This window comes from Egretta garzetta, unplaced genomic scaffold (genome assembly GCF_000687185.1).
Source record: "Egretta garzetta isolate BGI_Z169 unplaced genomic scaffold, ASM68718v1 scaffold163, whole genome shotgun sequence".
NCBI classification, from domain to species: domain Eukaryota; kingdom Metazoa; phylum Chordata; class Aves; order Pelecaniformes; family Ardeidae; genus Egretta; species Egretta garzetta.
Genome location: NW_009259308.1, coordinates 4,069,280 through 4,090,168, shown reverse-complemented (window position 1 = coordinate 4,090,168; position 20,889 = coordinate 4,069,280). Strand labels below are relative to the sequence as shown.

At 43.0% G+C, this 20,889-nt stretch overlaps 2 protein-coding genes across 2 annotated transcripts in view; both read left to right on the top strand.

Moving 5' to 3' along the window:
• Positions 1-17,115, top strand: part of DNAJC6 (DnaJ heat shock protein family (Hsp40) member C6) — a 22,867-nt gene extending 5,752 nt beyond the window's left edge. Inside the window, exons 5-18 of the mRNA XM_035891809.1 lie at positions 1,906-2,039; positions 3,206-3,400; positions 3,807-3,924; positions 5,521-5,600; positions 5,779-5,972; positions 6,075-6,155; positions 7,021-7,467; positions 9,834-9,968; positions 11,319-11,387; positions 12,162-12,287; positions 13,818-14,078; positions 14,448-14,593; positions 16,003-16,179; positions 17,014-17,115. Coding sequence (XP_035747702.1) covers positions 1,906-2,039; positions 3,206-3,400; positions 3,807-3,924; positions 5,521-5,600; positions 5,779-5,972; positions 6,075-6,155; positions 7,021-7,467; positions 9,834-9,968; positions 11,319-11,387; positions 12,162-12,287; positions 13,818-14,078; positions 14,448-14,593; positions 16,003-16,179; positions 17,014-17,115 — 2,265 coding nt within the window. The remainder of the gene's footprint in view (positions 1-1,905; positions 2,040-3,205; positions 3,401-3,806; positions 3,925-5,520; positions 5,601-5,778; positions 5,973-6,074; positions 6,156-7,020; positions 7,468-9,833; positions 9,969-11,318; positions 11,388-12,161; positions 12,288-13,817; positions 14,079-14,447; positions 14,594-16,002; positions 16,180-17,013) is intronic.
• A 2,852-nt stretch (positions 17,116-19,967) lies between these two features.
• LEPROT overlaps positions 19,968-20,889 on the top strand; it is a 6,685-nt gene continuing 5,763 nt past the window's right edge. Inside the window, exon 1 of the mRNA XM_035891749.1 lies at positions 19,968-20,062. Within this exon, the coding sequence (XP_035747642.1) occupies positions 19,968-20,062 (95 nt within the window). The remainder of the gene's footprint in view (positions 20,063-20,889) is intronic.

The window sequence follows — 20,889 nt, the reverse complement described above, 5'->3', positions numbered from 1 at the left end:
ATGCACAGCAAGAGAGGTCACAATTGTTCTAGCAGTGAACTACTAGAGGTGGCAAGTAGCAAAAAGGTTTGAACTTCACCTGAGAACTGACCATAAGGATTGTCAGCCTGTTATGGCTTTGCATTTTATTGTAAGTAGTCTCAGGACAAAATGCAGCCTCGAGACTGAAGGTTACTGATGGGCACTGGGGAGACAACACATAGTTGGAAATTCTGTTGAACTGTGAAACTGAGATTGTTAGTCTCTTGCGGTCACTACACGTCAGGCCTGGCTGAAGAAGTCCAGTTGCCTCCTGCTCCTCTTTGTGCATCACAGCTGACATGGTTGCTAAATCCCCCATAAGGGCTATTCAGTACTGCGCAACATGTAGATAGGATGCGCCAGAGTGGTGTAATTCTGTATGACTAACTTGTAATCTACCCCATATGATCTTCAATATTGACAGTAATGCCCAAAAGGGGAGTCTGGTTTGCTCCTGGAGCCAAAATGAAATCTGGGAGGCTGTCAGCCCTGATCAGCATAAACTGGAAGGAACGGAGGAAATGACTGATCCCAAACTGCATAGACCTTAAATATGTGTCTGGCATTTCTGCCTTGCATAGCACAGCCAGCGGCTATGGGATATAAATTCCATTCAAACGGAGATGAAGATGCCCTTGATGCCTCCAGCCCTGGAAATCTAGCTCAAGAATCAAATTCCTTTACTGTCCTTTGAGCAATGAATATCCTAATAATGCTGTAAAGGACAGGGAGTCCTTTTTAACACTTTCTAAGGAGTCTGCAGAAGCCCACTTAGTTTATATGAACCTGAGAGATCTTTTCAGAGCAACTGGTAGGGGCGAAACCTTAAAAAAGCAAATAGCTTGTTAGCCTCGAGCTCAGCAGGTTAGTGTGGTCTGGGTCAGCTCTGCCATGGCAAATCCTACAGTATGGCAGGAGTGCCTAAAAGGTGCCTGAAATAAGTCATTGCAAGGAGCCTGTATAACTTTTCACTTGTGTTTCAGACTCTGAGGGTGACTGCCTGCCTGATGGGGCAGTGGGTTTCCCACTCCTTCCTTGTAAATGAGCCTTGACTTCTGGGATCTTCTGTCCCTTACTGAGCAGGCTCTCGTGCCCATTGCTGCACCATGAATGTACATCCAAAACTAAGCAGGCATCAGACTTGGATTTTCATGGAAGCTGGTGGAAGGGCTTTTTCTTTGGCTCACCAGAGCTGGGGTATGGTCCATATGGCTCATCACTTCATATGTTCCTGGGTATAGCAAGGACCCAGGGTGCTGGGGATACTTTGATTCTCTCCTGCTCTTTCTATATGTTTGGTCTGTTTCTATCAGGCTGACTCAGCAAGAACATTTACCTTCATTACCACCCTAAATAAAATGTAGATTTGTTCAGGAGCAATCTGTAGGTTGAGGGCTCTGGAGCTGTTTGGATGAGGGAGCCTTGGGCTGGATTCTTTTTTGTTTGTGAACTCTTCTAGGTTAAATGTCTATTAGATGACTGCCTGCGGCTGTGGGATGGGTGTACTGTGACCCCTGTGGTCAGGTCCAGGCCTATGTTTGAAATAATTATAATATTACAGCTTGGGAGCAGCCATGAAACACCAACATTTGCAGACAAAATGTACTTCTGGGCTTCCAAAACAAGTCTAAACCATCCTCAGCTTTGACTGCTTACTGGCTATTATCTTAGCTTTGATCCAGGCCAGTGCCGCTCACTGAAGTCCTAGGTATTAAACAAATGATACAGCACTGGAAACTCCTTCTCATCATGCAGACTTAATCCTAGTCTTTCTGGAGAAATTATTTTATGTGATTTAAGGATGAGTGGAGAGTGTTCTGCTGAAATTTAAAGACCATCTCTAATACTTACACATTCTTCTCCCCCTGCCCCTTTCCTTAACAGGATGGCCGTGCAGCCTCAGCCGTTCTGGTCAGTGCGATGTTCTGTTTCTGTCACCTCTTCTCTAATCCAGGCCCTGCTATGCAGTTGCTGAACACAAAGAGACCTGGAATTGTACTGTGGCCGTCTCACAGGAGGTAGAGTATACTGGCTAAATGCTATGCAAGCGAGCTATATTCCTCACACTAAAAACTGCCCAAGCACCTGCTGTGTGTGTCTTGGCAATGTGCTCCTGTCCCCTAGGCTCAGATTGGCATTCTGATTTCGCTTTGTTCCCTAGAAATAAGTGGTAAAGTGGTGATCAGGCACTGGAACAGGTCGTCCAGAGTGGCTGTGGGATCTCTGTCCTTGGAGATCCTTGGCTGGGTATCACCCCCAGCAGCATAAGCCAATGCTGAGATACAACTTTGAAGTTGGTCCTGCTCTGAGCAGAGAGCCGGACCAGATGATCTTCAGAGGTCTCTTCCAATCTGAATTATTTTATTAGTTCATAAAATAATGCATGTGACCTGAAGGGTGTATATGCTGCACGCCCCAATCTCTCCACCCAGACTAGCCTGAAGGCGCTGGCAGGAGGCAACAAACGGAAAACTCCAGAATTCCTATTGCAGCATGAGCAGTACTCGTGCATTAGCTATGGTACTTAGCTTTGACAGGTCTTAACTGATGTTTATGCCCACTTCCATTTTACTTACAGTAATATAACAGTAATGGAGGAACAAAATAAAATATTGCAATAGACTTGCTCACTAGCTCAGGAAAGCTGACAAACCTGTAGTCAACAGGGCCTGGGTGAATTGCTCTCCCTACGTCAGCTTCATCATTACAGGATTTTACACTGTAAAATTGTTTTTGCTTAATGGAAATTGTAACAAAGAGGAAAAGCTGCCTGCCAGAGCAAACCAAACATCTAGTGTTATGTACGTAGTAATAATGATCCTTCGGTACATGACTAACAAAGTAATTCATCCGCTATGTGCATGTAAAATAGAAGGCAAACTTCTACTGGTAAATCAGAAAAACCATTGCTCAGCACCTTCTGTCCTAAAAGGTGAGGAGAAATTGTCTTCAGCTCGGAGCTAAAGGCCAACTTCCTTCCTCTTGAACTCCAGTTCTTGTAATTAAACAGAAATAGAAGCGTAGATTTTGTGCCAGCTGCAAGGATGCTGGAGTACATGGAAACTCCAGTCCTGGAACTGTGAAAGAATTGCACTTTCACTGGATTTCAAGGTAGACTTCAAGTACAGAATGAAAATTAGTCACCTGGGATGGAGATTTCAGTAATGGCTTTCTCTGTCTGCAGATACATAGGATACATTTGTGATCTAATAGCAGACAAGCCCGTCATTCCTCACTGCAAACCGCTTACTATCAAGTCAGTCACCCTCAGCCCAGTCCCCTGTTTCAACAAGCAACGAAATGGGTGCCGGCCCTTCTGTGACATTCTCAGTGGAGAAACCAGAATCCTTACCACTTCCCAGGAGTATGAAAGAATGAAGTGAGTTGCTGTGATCTCCTACCATCCTTAGGAGCTTAACACAAGGAGGCTTTCGTTTTGCTGTAATGTGTCTAACGTGTGCTGCAGTCATTGCCAGACTGCCTGATAAGTGAAGGAGTACATATATTAATTGAAAGTTGGTGCCTAGTGTTGAAACAAACTGCCAGAGTGAGTCTGAAGTTGTCATGCGGTGGGATACCTTCGTAGAGATAGTTCAGTGCTATGTTGGTTTCCCCTGTGAAATGTTTGTGTTTCAACTAAGCCTAACGTTAGGCAGAGCGCTGAATGCACCTTCAGTTTGCTTGGCCTGAAGGAGATGATAGCTTTTATGTTGACATTGTTGATGGGTGGTAATGGCGTTGTGGAAGGGAGCTTAACTGTGGATCTCCTTCTCTTCCCCTCAAAGAGAATACCGTGTGCAAGAAGGGAAAGTCCTAATTCCACTGGGAGCCACTGTCCATGGAGATGTTGTTGTTTCTGTCTACCATATGAGATCAACCATTGGGGGACGCCTTCAAGCAAAAGTAGGAGTTTGTTTAACTTCTCTTGCATGATAGAGGCAATGTAACTAAGAGGTGGCTAAACATGGGCTCTAAGAATGCACAGGGCACTTGTGATGGAAGTTTCCTTACTTGACAGTAGAGGTAACACAAACTTGAGCAGTGCCAAGTGGAAACAAAGCACTGTGTATGGAGAAGTCCATGATGCCTCTGGTATCTCTTTATGGAGATGATGTCTACCGATAGGGTGTAGGATCCTTTCAGCTGATATAGAAGACAGAAACCATCCATCAGTAACCCGCTCAGGGCAAACCACAACCAAAGCCTCTACCTATGCACTCTAAGAAGATGGAAGATTATTTTCTTCTGCTGAAATTAGAATGACTTACTGACCCATCACTCCTGCATGCTGTCTGGTTTGCTTGCCCTAGAACAGCCTTCACCTCTTTTGGTCATTAGGGTAAAAAGGCAATTTGGTCAGTCATGGACTAGGAGAGACCATTTAAGTGGCAGGCTGGTCAGACAGCCACCCTCTTCGTGGCCAAAAAGCCTCTTAATATTAGTAGAACAAAGAAATGGGAGACGGTGGAAACTGGGGAGAGAGAATAGAGGGGCGCTGGAGTGAGCACACCCTGATGTCTCCCTCCCATAACATAGGAACAGTGCTGAAAGTGAAAATATGTGTTGGTCCATGCTGTTCTAGGCTTTGAGACAAACTTTAAAATGCTGTTCTCTGTCCCTTGTAATTGCAGAAGAGGAATTTGGAAATGCAGTCTGTTCAGCCTAGAAAACTTGGATCTGCAAAAACTGAATCAGTAGCGGTCACACACTAAGTTGCTCTATTAACCTTTGCAGTGGCTCACTCTGTGAAATAACCTGTTTAAATTGTAGTGACTTAAAGCACAAAAAGTGAGGGAAGAACCAAGTTTTGTCCCACCTGCTTTGAATACCGCCTCATTTGCTCCCTGCAGACTGGTGCTGCGTGGCTGGTCAGGCAGAACAGCTCCCGCACTCCTGCAGCTCGCTGGGTCTGGTGGCTGCGTTCTCCAATGGTCACTTTATCCACTGGTACTTTAATCTGAGATCTCGATAACTTTCCTGATGATATGTTTGAAACCTTAGTATTCAAGTTGCGTTCATGACCAAAGAATGTTTTTCTCTTCTTAATTTGTTATTGGTGCTGATTGCTGGATAGATGCACTTTACTGAAGCCTCTACTGCAAGTGAAATGGTCTTATATATTCCTGGGGTACAAACCTGTTGCTCCAGTGTATTCAGTGGAAACAGATACTGGTTTCATTCAAGAGCTAAAATGTCAAGTAGATCCCAGAAATGAAGACAAGCGGGGGATGAGGACGTATTCCTGAACACTGTGAAGGCACTCTGCTGCATAGAGGCAGCAGGAGCAGAATTTAGGGCAGATGGAAATATTTGGGTTTGAGAAGGAAAAGCTCCGCTTTCTGTAGAACAAGCAGAATGAATTAGTTTATATAGCAGTTACTAATTATTCCATATAGTAACTGGTAGTAAGGTAGACATAACTGTCTGCTTGTGCCATGAACAAATATATTCATTTAATGAATTTAAGCACTCAGTCTGGTGCTCTGTGGTTTTTTTCAGATGACCAACACACAAATATTCCAAATTCAGTTTCATACTGGATTCATAGCCCTGGGAACAACCACACTAAAATTCACCAAGTGAGTATTTTAAGCTGCACATTAATCAAACCTGAAGCATAAAAGCCTTATGAAGGCTGAAGGAGATTCACTGATGAAATGTGAAAAGTCTGTGTGCACGCATAGATATGAAAGACTTTATATAGCTTTGCAGAAATATCCTTTCCTTTTTAACTGAACAACTCTTGGCCCCATTTAGGCCTGAACTGGATGCCTGCGACTCTCCAGACAAGTATCCTCAGCTCTTTCATGTTATACTGGAGATAGAAATACAATCTACTGACAGACAAACCGAATTAACTCCCCCATGGGAGAACTTCACAACAAAAGACATCAATCCAACCATTCTCTTCTCCTCTCATCAGGAGCATCAGGACACTCTTGCTTTAGCAGGTAAGAGCTGCACAGGTTTGCTCACTTAATTTATGTGCTTACCTGCATGCTGAACTTTGTTTTGCTTGATTTTTTTTATTTATTTGGTTCTCTGTGCTGCAGGTAGAGGTCCCACTGATTCGCCCCAGGATAACATAAGAAATGTTGGACAGAGTGCATTCTTCTCATCTCTCAGCTGGCAAGGTATGCAGACTTGGTCTTCAAAGTAAAATCTGCTTTGAACAAGATAAACAATTTTTCCTTCCTCCCTGGAGCACCGAGTCAGGCTGAAGGCTCTGATTGTAACATGTCTTTCCCATTAGATCACAGTGTATTGCTGGTCACGCCCTTATGTTGCAATTGAGTGGGAATTACTTCCTACAACATCCTCTTTCCACATTGCTTGCTTGTGCTGTATATGACAATTATTGACGTCGTTCTAGTGTAAAGCTTCACTCTAGGCCCCCTCAATGCTAAAACCAAATTTAAGCTGTGTTTTCCTAATGTTGCGCTTCATATATAGTGCTATGAGAACGAAGCACTGAGAGTGTTTGTCTGAGAGGCCATTTAATGGCGCTGAAGACCTTGAAAATCTCATGGCGCTGCTGAATGCAGAGTTCCTCTGGCATCAGCACCATGCTAGGTAGGAGTCCAGTAGAAGAGGTCCTTGGGAGCACAGCAAGGAGAGTGGTTTATGGCCCTACACCTTTTCAATGAGCCTAGTTTTGCCTGGATTTTGAGGCACTGATGGAGATCATCCTGAATGCTTGGTCCTGACCCAGAAACTTCTTCAGTTTGCACCTGTAGGCCTGACACTTGCTGGCTCTTCAGGCTTGAGGAGAGTCAATTCAACCCCTGTCTGTGTTTTCTGATCAATAAACATGGCTTCTTACAATACAGACCAGCAAAGACTTTAAATTAGTCTTTGCAAAGGACTCTTATTTTAAAATCCAGCAAAATGCTGCTGTGGTTTTCTTAGCCTTTTGTTCTGCATGTAAGCTGATTTTTATGGGATCTTTGTGATGACAAAACTAACAGCTACCTAATTTTATTTTTAATCATCATTTAGATCAGAAATCTGACAAAAGTAGCTCTCACCCCACCTCAGAGGATCGAGCAGCGTTGGTGCATGAGGAAAGCGAACAGTCAGATGACGAACTCTTGTCCCTTTCCAGTCAGCACAGTAATGCCAGCGGTGACAAGCCTCACGGGACACCAAAACACGGCAAAAAGCAGCAAGAGCCTCCAGTACCGCCTCCGCCTGAAGATGTGGACCTGCTGGGCCTGGATGGTAGCCCTATGAGCAAGAGTTTTCCCTCGCAGCCCACTGCTGCCCCCTCTAACTCAGACCTGCTGAATGATTTGTTTGGGGTTGGCGGGCCAAGTTCCCAGAGTCAAAGTGGACAGCACGCTGCTGAGGAGGTCTTCCATGTGGGGGGACCTGGATCCGTGCAGTCAACTCCTCGGCGTTCTGCAGCTTCAGCATCCCCGTCCCCATCCCCAAGGGTAGGAGAAGGTAATAGTGGCTATGCCTCGTGCGTGACTTGGTGGGGCACGTGCTTTGAGAATCCAGCCTAGGTGATCTGCTCTGGATTCCTCTTGGGCACACTCATTTCAAGAAAAGGAAGAGCTGCAAGGGATCCCAAGAGGCCAGCCAGCTCCTCTGCTCTGAGACAGGAGTTGGTATATTTTCACAGTCAAGACCACAAACCAGATTATCTAGTTTGTTCCCTAAAGTCTCTGCTGGAGCTCACCGAAGTGTTTGGCTGGCTCCTTATGCTGACAGCCATTGCAGACCACCAGTTTTGTTCTTACTATGTGTCCAATAATGTGTATGAGGAGAATAAGTATTAATTAAAGAAAAAAAAAAAGCCTCAAGTTTTTGAGTGGACCCACAGCAGCTTGAATTTACCTTTTTTTAACTTTAGGGGGGTTTGTAGCTATGATGGTGGTCCTGGACTATGAAATATGGCTACACAGTTCTGCTGTTTCTGGCTTTTCTGCAGACAAAGACAGGCAATACGAGAAGATCTTTTGCTTCTTCAAAGACAGACTGAGATCAGGCTGGCAGAAGGAGTGGTTGAATAGATATTAGAAAGAGGGATCTTTCTGAGGGTTAAGTGAATGGAGGAGACCAAGTGAAAATAATTTGTAAGTGAGCAGGTGAAGAGCCTAATCCAAGTTGCTCAAATTCATTGAGGGCCTTTGGAAGAGATGGTCAGTTTTGCCAAAGGCAAAATGCAAACAAGTGGCCTGATCTGACAGCAGATCTGCACTGCGCTGAGCTGAGCAGCCTCCCTGTGTTTGGTTTGGCCTAATGCTTTGGGTTACGGTTTAAGAGCTGACGTTGTCCAAATGTACCTGATTCAAAGAGCACAGTATGCTTACTTAACTTTTTCTCAGCAACTAATAACTTAAAGCATTTGCAACACCTACCAACTTTCTTGTACAGAAATGGTGTTTTCATTTTGTTAAGGAGGCGCAGGCTTGGGTGATGCTGGGGCTGACACCAGTAGCACCTGCCGCTGGATGGCCACGCAGCCAATTTCCAAAGACTCTTCTTGAGTCCTCCTTTCTCAGGTAGAATAAAAAAACCTGCAGGCTTCGGGAGGTTTGTCTGCTGGTACACTCAAACACCATGTTTGCCTATGGTGTTTTTTGAAGCAAAAGGGACAGGAGCAGATAAAATCATCTTGGACTGAGACTTGTGAAGGGAGGGAAGAGGAGACTGAGGATTGGACGCAGGAGAGGGGAGAAGAACAGAAGTTTCAGTGGAAGAAATTAGGCCACTTAGAAATGGAGAAGGTTCATCTTGCTGTGGCTGTTGTATGCTCAGTCTGAGAGCTTTGGCCTGGGGGTGGGAAGGCTGTACACACATGCACCCTCACAAGGCAGAGGTGTGGCAAGAGTATCAAGAAAATATTTTTGGACATTGTTGTCAAGCAGCATAACAGGAGCTCTACAATGCTGCTTTGCAGAGGCCAGATTGGTGCTTGAAAGGGAGAGGAAAGGTATCCCACAGCCGAATTGTTCCAGGCCAGGAAAGCAAGAGTAAGATCTTGGGAGATAAGAAAAACTAGTAATTTATTAAGTATCCTAAGCAATGAGTAACATAAATAATGAGTAGCATCATTAACACAATGCATAGTGTCTTGGGATTGTATCTTCCTTACAGTAGAATGCATTGCATCTCTGTTCAAGATGCTCTTTACCTTAAAATTGTTGGCAAGTAAGAATTCGAGTGCCTTCATAGGGGTTTCTTTTATTGGTTGGGTTTGTTGGGGTTTTTTACACAGAAGACAGTAAGCTAAACAAATTGATCAAAAACGGAGTTTGAGAATGAACTGTAATTTTGTAACAACTGCTGCTATGTAGGAAAGATACCAGATATTTTCTAAAGCTATTTCTAAAAGACTGTCCTTTTACCCTCAACATGTATAACCTTTGACAGCCTAAAATCATCTTGGATTGTGTTCAGCTCTTGAGAGGAAGCGGGAATTGCGCCAGGGTGGTAACTCGAAGCTCCAGGCTGTCCCTCACCATCCATTTATGTATTGGCAGCATATGCAAGTTGAAACTTCATCTGAAGTGTCTAAGTATCTAAATACTCACTTCAACTGCTCCTAAATTCAGCCCCTTTCTTTGGAAAAGGCAGATGAGATCAATAAATGTGTTGCCATGACCAAGTCATGTGGCTCTCTCTGTCCCCTAGCATTTGGCTGGTGTACTGATATTTTCCAGTTGCTCTGTCACAGTCGCATGCTGTCTTCTATTTGGTATCTGCAGGTATTAGGTTTTCTTCTCCACACACCAGCGTCTTTTCCCTGAAGCATGTTCATTGCACAAGTTAATGATTTAGTTTTCTCAAACATGTTTTTACAGCAACTGCCTTTGATCCATTTGGAAGTAGCCCTAAGCAAACTGGTCCAGACCTCCTGGGTTCCTTTCTTGGTTCATCAACTGTCCCTGGCGATCCTTTCCTTCAAGCAACAAGAAGTCCTTCACCAACTGTGCACAGCGATCCCTTTCACATGGGTAAGAAAGTGAGGCTTTTCTAGTGTATTTAAGCAAACATGAAATGCTGCTTTTAAATAGCGATGGAGCTATTAAGTACAAACTGATGCTTACCATAAAATTACTCTAAACCACAGAAACCCCACAAAACAGGAAAGAGCTTTTTGTCTCTAGACTTAAAGCGCATTCTTAATTTGAAGTGTGGTAGGATGAGACTTGTTTTGCTCAAGCCTTATACTTAATTAATAAGCTATTTGTATACATGAAAAAAAGAGACCATGAAGAACGTCTGCCTGCATGTTCCTGTGGTTACGAGGTCTTGTTTGAACCAAACTACCATTAATTGAGCTAAATAGAGCATGGCATATTAAGCCCGCTAGAGAAAACACACATCCTTTGGTGATTTTAGTTACAGGCGTCTGCTTTCTTTAGACCTGATAGTAATCCTGGCCAAATTCACAGTTGAATTTGACTCTTATTTGAAGAGAAGGAATTCTTTTTTCTTTATTGGACATTTTTCTTCTCTTAGCTGTCCCCTTCTCCCCCTGTGCCAAAATTTAATGTTGTAACCTTCTCTGAAACACGTTCGGATACGGATTTGTTTGTGTCTGGTCATCTAACACATGTCCCTTGGGTGTAACAGTCTTGCTGGAAAGCCAAAGTGACAAAGGAGGGAATGAGTGTGCTGCTGGCACTGCTCGCATCCTTGCTTTGCCAAACTTGGGTATTGAATATTAACTCTTTGAATAAGATGGTTGGGTCATGCTTGGAGATGGCCGCACTAATGAGAGGAATTCAAATGGTATCCCAGCATGATGAGGTATTAAATTACAGTGCTAGTGTCTATGGATAATGCACTGCTGGCAGGGTGGACTGCTTAGATGTACAGGCTTTATCTGATACAGGGTTAAAGGAAGGACTGTGTGTGTTCTTTCTGGTTTACATCTGTGTGGGCTGCTTCACTGTATTTGTTTTCTCCATCCTTGCCCTTTGCATGTAGAATATTTCCTTGGGTTGAGATGTATTCAGAAACACTAAACCCCATGTGTTATTCTGGTGGTAAAGCTTTTATAAGTAAATATATAAAGCCTCTGACCAAAGCCACCATAAAATGAACACTGTAAATCTGCTGCTTTCCCCACTTACCTCTGTATAGCATGAGATCAAAAATAAATGTTAAATCTGTAATGCCCATCATGGGGGAGAAGTTCACTTCTAATTAGCAAATGGTAGGTGGACACAATACTGTCTCTCCTGCTGCTTGCTCCCCCCCCCTCCCCCCTTCCTAGACACTGGATTATGTTGATTTTGCTCTATTAGTTTGAGACATTTATATATAAACATTCTGCTTAGCTTCTAGCACACCAACGGTTTCCATACAACCAGATGTTTCCAGTGGCTGGGACTGGCCCAATAAACCAGGTACGTATCATAAAAATTCAGGACACTTAACAAAAAACCCTTATGGAGCCCTGGGAGAGGAGAGGCAGATGGAAGATGATACCAGTCACTGCAGAGGACAGGTTCCCTCTTTCTGCTGCTTAGCGCTTTGGCTAATACAAGAAAACTTCAATCAGGATTTTACTTAATCTCATCTCAATGGCAGCGGGTATGCTGCCTGTTGTCCTGGTCTCCCAGTCATCCAAGTGAGGATCAGGCTAAGGACTACCAAACTCTTTCTGTTAAAAAAAATCTGAGTTTCCTTCCTCAAGAAACCAGGGCCTGAAACAGGACAGGTGCTCAGTGAGGATGTGTGTAGTTGTGTTTTATTCCAGTGTAAAGCCAAGAGAAGGACCTGGGAAGTACTATGCGTTCCTGGGATGCCACTATATAATAGCACGATTCTTTCTAATCTTGGGAGAGTACGTATGTCCTACCAAAACTTGCTTCCTGAAGGCTTCTTGTTCTTAAAATATATCCATTTGTCATAATTACTCTGTCACCGCAGACAGTTTGGGGAACATTCTTGTTGCTGAGCCTAATCGTGAGTGGGTGTACAACTAGTCTGGGCCAGCGCTGAGTTGAGACTGCTTAGGAACCTGACAATAGTACAATTAATTTTACCAGTAGTCTTCTAACACGTGACTGAGCATGGGGAAAAAGCTGCACTCATGTAAAACAGGGATAAAAACTGAGTGGTTTTGTTTTGTTTTGTTTTCTTTTCTTTTCCTTTTTTTTTTTTTTTTCCCCTTTAAGGTGGCCTAGGTGTGGGAAGTAAGTCAGCTGCCACCAGTCCTACAGGATCCCTCCATAGCACTCCCACTCATCAGCCTAAACCCCAAACACTGGATCCATTTGCTGATCTGGGGACCCTTGGAGCGAGTTTAGCAGGTTTGCATCCCTTATTTCAAAACAAAACCACAAATGAACAATTACCAGCTTGCTCTGTTTTGGAGAAATAGGATGAACAGCCTGGTAAGTGACAGAGAGCTCTATGGGTCCTCTCAGCCTGCCTGCATGCCAGTGCTGCTTTCAGATTTTTCCTCCTGCCTGATTCTCTGTAAGTTCTCACAAATCTGTTCTTTTACCGATCCTCCATCACAAAAACTGCTACCAACTTGTTGGGACCTTGGTAGGCTTACATGGATTGCAAAGTGTAGCCTCTATCTCACAAGTCTAAAGAGTCTCTAGCTAAGGATGCTCTGTGTTTAACACTTAACTGGAGAGCCGTTGCTACAGACCGTGGAGCAGTGCCTGGGAGGAGACTTTGGCTCTTCAAAGCTACAGGGGTCCTTGAGGAATTGTTTCCCTCCAGACTTGACTCATTTTTGTCCTTTGTGAGGAAACCTGTGGAACCTCACTAATCTGCCTCTCATTTGCAGTACGATCTAAAGGTGGAGTCTGAACCCGTTGTCGTTTGCATCTGGCTACAAAGGACTGTTTGCTTGACTGCTTAGACAAGCATTTTCTACTTGTTTAATCTCAGAACAATCGACAAACCCTCAATCCCAGTGTTAAAAAGGCAGTTCTGACAAATTACTGAAGCTTTCCTTAAAACCCATCATGTCAGGCTTCTCTGACTCTGGTAAATAGATTTTTCTTCCCTTTGTCACTGCCCTCAGCTCTTTGCAAGCCATTGTGGTTTTATCTGATGTTTGTTTTCTCCTTTGCGTCAGTACCAGCATGGTTCTGGAATTAGGTTTCCCAGTTCCCTCTGCTGGATCACTAGCTGCTCTGCAGGAGCAAAATAAAAAGTATGCCAAAACCCCTGTCAGAGCCATCGAGGTGCTTTTAAAACATGTATTCTGGAGCAAAGTTATGGAATTTAAAAACAAATGACTTGGCATCCACGGGATATTTAACCACATTTTTGTTGTTCGTTACTAAGTCAAAAGCACTTGATCCAGTTTCCATGACATGTTTCAGAGTTCACAGTTGAGCGTGGATTTTAGTCTCAAATAATAAAACATTAACACTGCGTACCTCCCACCACAAACCGAGCCAGAGGAGCATCCCCTAAAGTAATAAGGTGCTGAAACACACTTCTCTGTGGGATAGTATTACCTCAGCACAGCATAAGGAGATACTATTTCAATATATGTCAACTTGGTGTTGCCACCATAACACACAGCAGTTGTGGTTCCCAGTTAGCTGCACGTAGCTTTCCCCAATGAGCTGCTACTCCAGTTCCTGTGCAATCTTCAAAGGCAGATGCTGTCTCTTAAGTAGCTTACTGAGCAGTGGCAGGAAAAGTTGAAGGGCTTTGCTTGATGTTGCAAAAATAAGTTTGTGGCAGAGCTGAAAACAGAAGTCAGCTGCCTGGGCAATTTTGTTTTAAGTTCCCTTTTCGGAAGGCAAGTCAGTACCCTGTTGGCTAATGCCCACAGTCACTCCTTTCCCCCCACTCTGCAGGTGGCCCTTCGTTTGCCAGTAAACCGACCACACCGACAGGCATGGGTGGAGGATTTCCCCCCTCACCGCAGAAACCCTCTCCCCAGCCCATGGGCGGCAGCGGCTGGCAGCAAGGAGCTGGCTATGGCTGGCAGCAGGCACAACCCAAAGCCCAGCCCAGCATGCCTCATGCCTCTCCCCAGAACAAGCCCAATTACAACGTGAGTTTCTCAGCAATGCCGGGAGCGCAAAACGAGCGTGGAAAAGGACCAGCTAACGTTGGTAAGCTTTTCAGAGTTCAGCATCCAAAAGGTTGGCCCCGTCTAATGTGTTTGAGCATTAAACCAACCTTAATAGGTTAGGGTCTAAGCAAGTAAGTCATGCTCGTCATCTGATGATATATGAAGTTCGACACTAATTGTCCTGTCCTAGACTCTAAAGCATGCTAATATTTAGGAAATCCTGTGTTCCAAATGGGCTTCAATAATTATAACTCAAAAGAAGCATTGGCCTATACCTCTTTTGTGAGAACCTGCATGCTCATTAGCACTGGGAGATTGTTACAGTGATAAGTGAGGGGGTGGCTCGAGTAGAAAAACAGTGTTAAATAAATCTGTATTGTGATAACTTCAAATCTTTTTGTTTTTCAAGATTCAAAACCAAAAGTGTCTGCAGATTTTGAAGATCTGTTATCTGGTCAAGGTTTTAATGCTCACAAGGACAAGAAGGGCCCCAAAACAATAGCTGAGATGAGAAAAGAAGAAATGGCTAAGGAGATGGACCCTGAAAAACTAAAAGTAAGCGATACTCTTGTTAATGGCCTTAGAATCATTCAGCATCTTTCATTCTCACTGTGCTGGAGGCTGCCTGAAACAATGCTCCTGAAAGCTGGAGGGGGCAGCAAGCCACCTGCCTTCTGGCGTGGGAGAGGCAGCCGAGCAAATCTTTCAGATCATTTAGTGCCAGAAGCCATCCTCCTGTTTTAGCACTTACTTTAGTGTGCAGCCTCCACAGCATTGCTGGATCCCAAGGGCCATGAGCTAGCTCTCATGCTTGCTTTCTGTGAAGTAGGTGTCTAAACTCGATAGCACTATGAACTGCTGTGCTCCCCATTCACATGCCAGACAGCAATGAGCTAGTGTGACCAGAAAGACAAAGTCATAAACTGCAGGTGTTGGGGAATATCTGGAAGCATCTCCACTACCTTGTCAGAATGAGAGATACTACTCAGAAAAAAAGTGGTAAGTTTGTTAAAACTCTGTTCTGAAATAGCTTCTGACAAATAAACCAGATAAAAGAGCAGCGACCATCTCTGCCAGTCCTTCGGCCAAACCCAGGTTTTGGTGAAATGAGGGATGTTCTCCCCATGATGAGATTGCCTTGGGGTAGAAAGTGAGAACTTCCTGCTGTTTGTTCATATAATAAATTCTCATGCCTTCCCTGGAGATGTGAACATCCTTTGGAATAGTTAAAACTCCAAGGTTACATTTCTGTCCTAAACCAGACTGCGGCGAACAGTGGCTTGCTCAGTGTTACTGTCAGGGCTGCTGGTCTTCCACATCACTCCAGCCCTGATTAGTAGGCATAGCTAATTGAACTAATCCTCTGTCTCATTAATCTTGCCTGCTTTGGAATTCTCTCATCTGTCCTCAATAAATTGCCAAACTACAGATCTATTATGAAGGGAAGGAAATTCAGTCTGTCCTGCTCTACATTTGAAATATGAAGCCACAAATTATAATTGCAGAAGGATACAGATCTGAGAGGAAAAGCCCAAGCAAAAGCCAAGCAAACTTCTAGAAAATATCTAGAGTGAATTTTTTTTAACCTTCTAGAAAGGTTTTAACCTGGCACATGCTTTCCATAAGTTAAAACCTTACTTTAGGTAAGCAATTAAGCTTGCTAAAGAGCTGCACAGTTAAACGTTTCATTTATCTTTTGATTATTCCATCTAATGACTGTTCATAAGCGTTACCAGCTCGGTATTTTTAGCAGGGATGTTGCTCAAGGTGTGTCTTAATTTTCAAGCAGTGACATAAAAATTAATGACAAAGTAGAGACTGACAAGTATCTTCCAAAGGTTTTCTGAAGCTTAGAAAGAAATGTAAGAAGCTCTTTGCAGTCATTGCTATTCAAATGAAGAAACTTTTTCCTACAGGAATATCTAATGTAAGGCATAAATTGAGACTCATGTTCTTCTCCCCAGGTCCTGGAATGGATTGAAGGAAAGGAGAGAAATATAAGAGCCCTGCTGTCTACAATGCATACAGTCTTATGGGCAGGGGAGACCAAGTGGAAACCTGTTAGTATGGCAGATCTTGTAACGCCAGAGCAAGTGAAGAAGGTTTACCGGCGGGCAGTGCTTGTTGTTCATCCTGACAAGGTAAGGTTTTCCTAGTTTCACGTTGTTCAGAAATTGCCATTGTTCTCTTAACTATAAAGTGTTGAATGCGATTGCTTAATTTATTGGCGCAGACAGCTTTGTAGAAAGTAGTAGTTCAAGATTTTTGCCAGTTTCTGAAAGGTAAGAACTCTAACTACTCCCAGCCCCAAGACTGCTTGGTGCACACCGCTCCAAGCAACAGAGGTTCAGATCTTCAGCTTTTGTCACCCTCACTTTGACTCTAAGCCATACTGGTGGTGAACAACAGTCCAGAATATTGTGCCTGCTAAAGGAGACGAGGGTGTGGCAAAGCCATACAAAAGGACAAGGGTCTTGAAACCAAACTTCTAAAATGGAAGAATCTGGTTGTCTGATTATCCACCTTGTGGCTTGTGGTCTTGCTGCTTACACTCGCCAACCAGAGTGCAACGATGCCATCAGGGAAACCCTATGGTGATGAGGCTTCCACTTTTAAGGAAATGGAGGCCCCAAGAGTTTCAGGGCAGCGGGCAAGACGTGAGAAGATGTGGGCTTCCCAGAGGTTTGCAGGAACTCTGCTTTTATCAAGGAACTGTGTTAGCTCTTTCCTTTTTGCCCTTGGGACTGCAGTGCTTTATCACACTTGGGGGGTTATCAGCTCTGAGGAGCAGAAGAAATTCCTAAGCTGTAAACAAGGTAAGCGGCCCTCAACAGCAGCTTATTCTTGTCAAAGAATAAGGGAAAACCATTCGTGAAAAGTGAACAATGACTGCTTGAGAATCTAGCTGCTCAAATGTCAACTTTCTGTAGTCTGATTTAGTAGATGTGATATCCCTCTTTCTATTTTTATTCCAGGCCACTGGGCAGCCATATGAACAATATGCAAAGATGATATTTATGGAGCTAAATGATGCCTGGTCAGAATTTGAAAACCAAGGACAAAAACCCTTGTATTAGGTATTTTCTCAGTCTCCACTACAGACCTGTGCTAGTGCTTAATATAGTCTCTTGTCACAAATGTCACAGATCAACCAAACTCTGTCTGGAAATTCAGAAGTTTCAGAAAACTAAGAGCCTAATACTTATCATGAAGAACAAGAGAAAGGTTTCCTTATACTTGTATCAAGAATCCTGAGCTCAGAGGAACTCTAGCCACCCGGCTTGCTTTGTGAGAGCCCTGGGGTTACAGTTTCTTGTAACTTTTATATTTTTCTTTGGGTTCAAGTGGGGCGAGAGAGAACACGTTCTGGGAAAAGGTGGTATTGTTCTCTCTTTGACACAGTATAGCTGGTGAATTTCCTACCTTTTTTTTTTTTTTTTTTTTTTTTTGTGATACGTGATATGGCAACACTTCAGTTGAGTTCAGTAACTGGTGGTGAAGCCCAAACTTCGATGTACTTTCTTCCTAGGTTTGGATCAAACTTTATCAAATTTAAGTGCTCAGATGTGGTTTATGCACACTTCTAACCGTCAACATTTGCTGCTTAATTGCTCATATAGTATAGTATGTCTGAATAGAGACAAAGCTGAATCCTGGGATAGATCAGTGTGGCAGCTGACTGCTGCTTTACGCATTAGTGCTATACGTCACCTCACAGTCCAGCAGTGAAATGTGCAGAAGAAATTCCTCAGCATAATGGAGCAAGTGTCTTTTAAAGCATTGATGTTAAACAGCACCTGGTTGGTTTGTTAAACAGCAGTTCTGGGGGAATAGGGAATTGGGGGGGGGAGGGGTAAATCCACATTTGTAAAAGTGAGGAATGAGCATGTACTGCATTTCCCAAGAAGTTCTCATCGATAGCTTGACACCATCAAACAAAAGAAGTATCAACAAACTAAAACTCTGCTGCAAAGTTTTAGAAGCTTCCCAGTCTATAGGTAACACTTCCCCTCCTGAAGATTCAGAAGAGACTTTTTTCCAGCCCACTTGTGCCACCTCTATGCCTTTATCAGCTCCAGAGCACTTGGCAAAGGTTCTTGGCAGAATGCCACCTGTTGCAACTTCACTTTTCAGACCACAGTGTGCAAGCTGTCATGTAGACATCTGTGGGCTGGGTCTGATTTTTGAGGTAAATACAGTGAAAATTGATTATCTTAAAAAGCTTATATCGGACCAAAGCAATAATATCACAAGGAAATATCTCTGATGCTAAAGCTGAAGCATCTTTCCTAGTTAAAAAGCAAGTTACGTTCTTCACCCCAAATTCTGGCATTCTCCTTTTGTAGAATAACTAAAGCTAGAAGTTCATTTACCAACATGTTGTATCTGTATTTGAGCTTTGAAAAGGCAGGTATATTCAGACGATGGGCAGGAAATAATTTGTATTTACTGCTTAAGGAATAGGTTGCCATCTGATGCGAGCCTTTAAAGCTGGTGGTTTTTAAAGACAATCCACTTGTTGTTGCACTTACATTTTCAAGTGGCAAAACTTTTACTGCAAAGACAGTGTGTCAAAGTACATTGCTTTCTGTATAAAAGTCATCCTTTTGTTGTATTGGTCCATTATTTCCTACCATTAATTGAAAATGTGAAACCAACACATAGGTCTCCTTTTATATAAAAGACCTTAAGATAATAGTAACAAACTGGATGTTATTTATTAATGTTTTGATCCAGTATGTGCTTGTCTTATTTAAAGAGATAACTGGAATGTGAATCATGTTCCTGTGATTTGTTGGTTTATTGTTTCTCATTCACATTTGTAGATATCGTGACCTATGCCTATATAATAAAAAGGATCTCATTACTATAATGTTCTTTTTTAATAATGAAAACTACATTAGCTTTGTATCGAGTTTGTCACAGCACATAACTCTGGATACTCATACATTCACAAAATACAAATCCATCATTAAACTTTATCTACCAAAAGAAACCCTACCCCACTTAAGCTTTGATTACTTCCATCCCTGATGTTTTTATGGATGCATGAAAGTATTAGGACGTATGTATATCAAAATAGTTAACTAAAGAAAAAAAAATTTCTTGTCATATCTGGTAGTGACAGAGGTTATCAATGTTCAGGTTTACTGTTTGACTAAATTATTGTAATTTTTGTAAATACAGTATATACTCAATGAAATTGTGACTGGTCTAAAACATTTGTATATACATTAAAAAGCTCAAATTAACATATTCAGCATCTTTTGTGCTTGTGGGGAAAAAACTCTACCTTCTTGCTTTAAACACAGTTCAGAGTAATTTCTCTGCAAAAGCTGGATAAACAACAATGAGTCCATGTACGTTAAATGGAAATTTCTTTTGTCTACAACATCTTATATGTATGACTGACACCTCCGTTGAGGCGGCGCAGGGTTGGGTGGGACCTGTGTGGTACACATAAAGGTAACCATAAATTACTTGCTCTAGAGACAAATACTTTTTTTTTCCTAGAGCTTTTATTTCCTCAAGAGCAAACAAGCTACATGAAGATGCCAGTTCCCATTACTGCAAGCAGGTTATAAGAACAGTAAAGTCTTAATTTAGACAACATTAAGTGGAAAACCTTTCAACTCAGATGAAACAGAAGATGGTAACTTGGATCCACCTTTTGATTGCTTAGACAAATTACGTCAGGTGTGTATATATATTTATTGTAGGTACAAAGCTGCTTACATTAGCAGCAGCTGTACTAAGATGTAAGCTTGTATTAAAACTCCTACAGCTTTTTTCTTCTTGATGACAGCCAAAGGATTTACAGTACGGGAGGGTACAGTGAAAGGGTCTCTGTATCATTTTTTGTTTGCATGCCTTGAAATAAGCCCAGATGTGCTGAGCTCGGTTGCTGCTCACAAACTGTGACCCGACTATGAGGTTAACGTCATACCCCAGCTCACACGATACGGGTGCTGTGCCTCGCCCAGTATCCATACTGTCTCTTGAAGGTGTCACTGATGCCATGTGGTAATTCACAGGCTGGCATTACAGGTGGTTTTCCTAAATTAAGATGTTTTGGAAACAGTTTGTCGCTTCCTATGCTTATGCTACTACACTTCAGTGACCCCCAGCCAAGCAAGTCAGCAAGCGTAGCACCTAACAAAATTTTCACTTGAAGCATTTTGTTGACTTAAGCCTGCTGTTTTAATTAGGCAGACTTCTTGGCTCTAAGTTATTTAAAATTAGTAATTAAATTGGGGAAAAAATCTATGTCAGAGAAGATAGGAAACAAAAGAGGAGCTGAGAGGCAGAGATGGGAGATACACCTCCCGAGGGAGGGTTTTCTTTATGTATCCCAAGGGCTGTGCAAAATCTCCCTCAAAAAGGCTGTTCTTGGGTGAAAAATGGGGTCTTAAAAATCTGAGGGTGGAAAAACACCGCTCTGAATACAAGATGTGTCCTTCTCGGTGTGGATCAGCAGAAGCACGGGGCCCTGTCAAGGGTGGACGATCCAGATCCTAAGAGGGCACTGTATGAAACCAGCAGGCAGCTGGGCCCCTGTTTTGAGGTGAAAACAGGGGGTTTAAGGAGCTGCCTGCAAAACGGCAGTAACCGGTGGGTGGGGGCTCTTTAAAACTGTGTTTATGTATTTAAATCGTGCCTGTGCACATATATATATATACATATACACATATATACACACACATCTATTTACACATATATAGACCTTACATGTACATATATATGTATGTTTGCGTGTCTACACATTAAGCACCCGTCCCAAGGCCTGACTGGAGGCAGCCAAACACCGTCCCGTAACCATGGCGACGGGGGGGGGGGGGCCAGGGTCCCGG